The sequence below is a fragment of the Oculina patagonica genome, chromosome 2 (assembly GCF_052425735.1).
Source record: "Oculina patagonica isolate OP01 chromosome 2, crgOcupat, whole genome shotgun sequence".
NCBI lineage: Eukaryota > Metazoa > Cnidaria > Anthozoa > Scleractinia > Oculinidae > Oculina > Oculina patagonica.
In genome coordinates this window covers 37,663,930-37,668,431 of record NC_135759.1, presented here as the reverse complement: position 1 = coordinate 37,668,431, position 4,502 = coordinate 37,663,930, and the positions used below count along the sequence as shown (strand labels likewise).

The following is a 4,502-nucleotide window of genomic DNA, read 5'->3' as shown; positions in this document are numbered from 1 at the left end:
GACTGTTTCCGGTCCGAGGATCATTTGCGGTTCAATTTTGGGATCATTTGCGGTCCCGGGATCATTTGCGGTCCAATTTGAGGATCATTTGCAGTCCCGGGATCATTTGCGGGTCGGGATCATTTGCGGGCCTGTACAGGACCTACATTAAATTCTAAATAACAATTAATAATAAATCTAAATCTAAAACCTAACAAAATAAAAAATATTTATATTAAAATTTACAATAACGTGAACAATTCTGGAATTAGGGTCGGGTCGGGACGCGACAGCAAGGAATACACTGAAAAATAGAATTTGCTAGCTAGGCAGTTCAGCTTTTAACCCTTTGCCTCTGTTTCAAAACGAGTCTACGTGCGAAATCATTCAAATGAAAATGAGTTTGATTTGCATGAAAATGGACCTGTAGGTGAAACTCATTCTCATATCAATGGTTTCGCACGTAGACTCGTTTTGAAACAGAGGCAAAGGGTAACTCGGAAATGGCCTATTAATCATGTCTTGACTCAAAACAATGTTTAATGAAAGCAATTATTTGATTAGGTTTTTGTAACATCCGGAATGACTAACCTCGACATTGATTCCGCATCCAATATTTGATAACTAAATTTCGAAGTTTCCAACGTACGTTCGCAACATCGCTCTACTAAACGGAGTTCGTAAATTCGTATGGACAGGGACGGCGGAGCCGGGGGGGGCTGGGAGGGCTTTAGGCCCCACACCTTTTCCGAAAAAATAAAGACTTACTAAGAGAAGAGTCTCTTAAAGCTGATTTCCAGTCCGTACTGCGCAGACTCGGGGTTTGTTTTCGTTTTTGTTTTGAATTCGTTGAAATGTTACTCTTCGGTGACAGCATACATGAAGTTTTTTAGTCCGCCATTACAGTTCGTTACGTTCAAGAATTTCTGATGAGCTGAAACGTCGGTTTGAAATAGCGTCAAGGTTCTTCTACTCTTTATTATTTGTTCTGCAAGGATATCTGGCGTTAATAATAAAGAAAAGAATGAGTTTGTCGCGTAATTTTTAGTTTTGCTTGTAAACATTGCTTCGTGGTGGGCTCACATAAACATTGCAGCCGAGATTGCGCAGTACGGACTGGAATTCATCTTTAAGCCCCCCCACTTCAAGTCACTAGTCAGCCCCCCCCCCCCCCCCCCCCACCTGGAAAAATGCTCCGCCGTCCCTGATGGAATCGAAGAACGGAGGTCAAAACTGTCTTGCCCGAGCTAGATAGTTTTATTAACTGGATATAACTGTTTCCATTAGCCTTGATCAGGAAATGCGACAGTTAAAAGTTTCACGAGCGAATTAAAACCTTAAAGCGTTAAACCAAAAATGTGACCTATGACATCGAAACTTCTGGAATGGATTTGTACAGATTTATACACTGTAAAAATATGCGTAAAGGAATGGTCAATGATTATAACATTGCTTCTACTACTACTATCTCCTCTTCACGCATTGCAAATGTTCACGAAGCGTAAAATAGAAAATAAAATCTGCTTTGTCGTATAAATTTGTGGCCAATTGAAATTTTACGGATTCACGAGTAAAGTGTTACTGTACTTGAACTGCACTTTCAGTGTGAACTCATTTATTGACTTGCAAGAGGAATTTACAAGTTGATCGCACCTGGCGAATTAAAGGGTTAAGAATGCGTTTTGATAGGAACGTGGATTTTTTGGATTGATTTACAATGAAAACAAAACGAAATCGGAAAAAGATGGTCCTAAAATAACAATTGAATTATAGTTCTAGTATTCAGCAAACGGTGTTGGGGCGTAGTTTGCGAAAGCGGTCAGTTTTTGGCCTGTCGGAGAAAACGCCTTCGGTTTTTTGTGCAGTTCTCTTTGCTGCCGGCGGAGGATTTCAAATCATGCAGACATGCATTGTTTATTAATGGTGTGTCTGTCCTCGAAATGTCACGATATCGTTATGATCAGTGCGAACCTTTAGTTCTTGATCTAGAAGTGGGTGTGAAAGCAAACTACGCAATCGTCACTGCGTTTAGCCATCCTACAGAATTTTGATCGAACGGAACAAGGCTACTTTTGAGCTGATGGTTATTATAATGCTACATAATTTGAATACAGTTCGGTTTTCGTGAATATCCGATGCAGTTCAGTATAGCGCATCTGTATGACGGCTGTATAAATATTTGGCTTTCTATCATCGAGCGCTGTTGTCTAATTTAAGATCTACCTAAACCAAAGACTGCCCAACAAGGCTAACCGCATTTAAAATCGCGTTAAACAGGTGAAAGTCAAATATTTACTTACCTTCGCCAAATGCAAATGAAATCCAAACAGCGATAACTGAAAGGAGTAGCTTATTTGCTCTGCTCATCATCGATCGATCAAATGACTTGGAAATTCGTGCGGTGTTAAATGTGATAACGCAATGTGGGTTTTAATACATGGCCCTTCAAGTTGTCAGTCTGATTTGGAGGCAAATGAAAACACACAACTCGACATACAATTACAAATATATTGCCAGCAAGCGCTATTTTTACGCATGTGTCATTAACTTCACAATAGGCAACTTTCAAGGTCAATGAATTATCTGTAAAATCTTTTGTTCCTCCGCTCTTACGTATATCGTGATATTAAGCTTACACCAAAGTTCGGTGAGGCGAAGCATTTCAGAGAATAGAAGTCATTGAATTTCAGAAACAATGCTTAATTTTATATTTCACTAATTAAAATTTCGGTTTTTAACACTATGTGATGTTAGTCACATACAAAGAGAATGAAAACACAAACAAATAAAAAATGTAAAATGTTTCTTGTCTAGCAAGAAAACAGTTATGGCATTTTTTATTCTAAATTACCTAAACTAGTTCTACGGTTTGGTAATTATTAGTTCACAGTAGTTTGGAGTCCTTTAGTCTGTGGTCACTCATTCATTCTTTTTGTACCACATGAATAAACATGCGAATGTCGTAATTCCGTATAAACCCCAGAACCGGAAACAGTACAGGGCCTCTCGCCTTCCTTGCAAAAAAAAAAAAAATGAAAAAAAAAAAAAAAAGAAAGAAAAAAGGAGAAGAAAACAGGCAAAACAACAAGGCCCCATATCTCTGACATAAAATCCCTCGGCGCGATAAGCCCCACCCCAGCCCCCTCCACTTTTTCACCTACAAAATACGCTCATGGGATTAGAAAGGCTTTTATGAAGATGGAGGGCTGATCCAACATCTGAGAATACAACCATTTTGAACAACAAATAAAACCAGCGTAAAAATTTACGGAATATTTTCATTTCTATTTCTAGCAACATCCCAAATACGATTATCGTAAGATTAAAGTCAAGAGAACGCGGAAAATATGAGACGGTACTACCCTGCAGTATTCCACGTATTCCGTATAATAACAAAACAAATGTAGTGGAATGATAAATCCCTTATTGCATGGTTGACTCACCCTTCGCATTTTTTCTCACCTGTCAAATCAATGATGCTTGACGAGCTACTTTTACTTCCCAGTCGCGCAAATGCCATTTATCATGCACTACGAGGGTCATAAAATCCTCCTGGAAGTCAGGAAATGTTATCACCTCCTTGTCTAATTCACACCTCCCGTTTTCGTAGTAAAATAGAGGATAATACATGGTTGCGCAGAGATGTGAAATTTATCTTCGAGTGTTTAAATCGATATCTCAAGAGTGAGACATTGATTTGAACACGAGAAGAAAAATTTCATATATCAAAGCAACCATGTATTAAGGTATTTGTTTATTTTATAAACCATCTAATAACGAGGTTTTTTGACGATTTTCCCGAAGATTTCGAATGTTTCCGAACATTTCCGAATTCGATTGCCAAAGAAGAAGTTTCGATTTAATATCGAGTAACTTTGCTTCATTCAGCATTGAAACATGGCAAACTAGTCAGCAAACGTGACGAAATCGATATCTTCTCATGTGAAAGGTACCGTATATCTTTTACAGTGTAAAGATATGATTTTTCTCTGCGAGAGAAATCCTGGAAATTCACTGTGGTTTTTATATTTATAATAAGGCTTCTTTTCGCTGCATCCCCAGTACGATTTGAGATGGATTCGCCCGCCTTAAACACTTGCTTCACAATTTTTATATCAAGTGGCGGATCTAGGGGCCTGAGCCCTGAGAAGCCACGGGACACTGCTCTAAGCTTCCCCCCCATTATTGAAGGAAGAGATTGCCGACCTTCCCTCCCTTCCTCTTGAGCTCCTCTAGAACTGCTACTTAGAAAAGAAAAGTACTCGATGATTAAACATAGATCGCGTTTCTGTTAGACGTAATGAAAACTCCTACGGCCACTGGAGCTCCGACAACACAAACAGAGAGATATGTACAGGCCCGCAAATGATCCCGACCCGCAAATGATCCCGGGACTCTGATCCTCAAATTGGACCGCAAAATCCCGGCCGCTGATCCCAAAATGAACCGCAATATCCCACGAAACCCCAACCGAAACACAAAAGGAAGGGAAAATATTTAATTCTTTATAAAAAAAAAAAAAA

The 4,502-nt window shown here is 39.1% G+C and overlaps 1 protein-coding gene across 2 annotated transcripts in view; it reads right to left on the bottom strand.

Annotated features, from left to right (window-relative positions):
* LOC144644588 (uncharacterized) overlaps nucleotides 1-2,519 on the bottom strand; it is a 10,767-nt gene extending 8,248 nt beyond the window's left edge. For both annotated transcript variants that reach the window (XR_013569147.1, XM_078504110.1), the window contains exon 1: nucleotides 2,280-2,519. Coding sequence is in view for 1 of the 2 variants with exons in the window: in XM_078504110.1 (XP_078360236.1) it covers nucleotides 2,280-2,349 (70 nt within the window). In the remaining variant the exon portion in view is untranslated. The remainder of the gene's footprint in view (nucleotides 1-2,279) is intronic.
* Nucleotides 2,520-4,502: the final 1,983 nt, after the last annotated feature.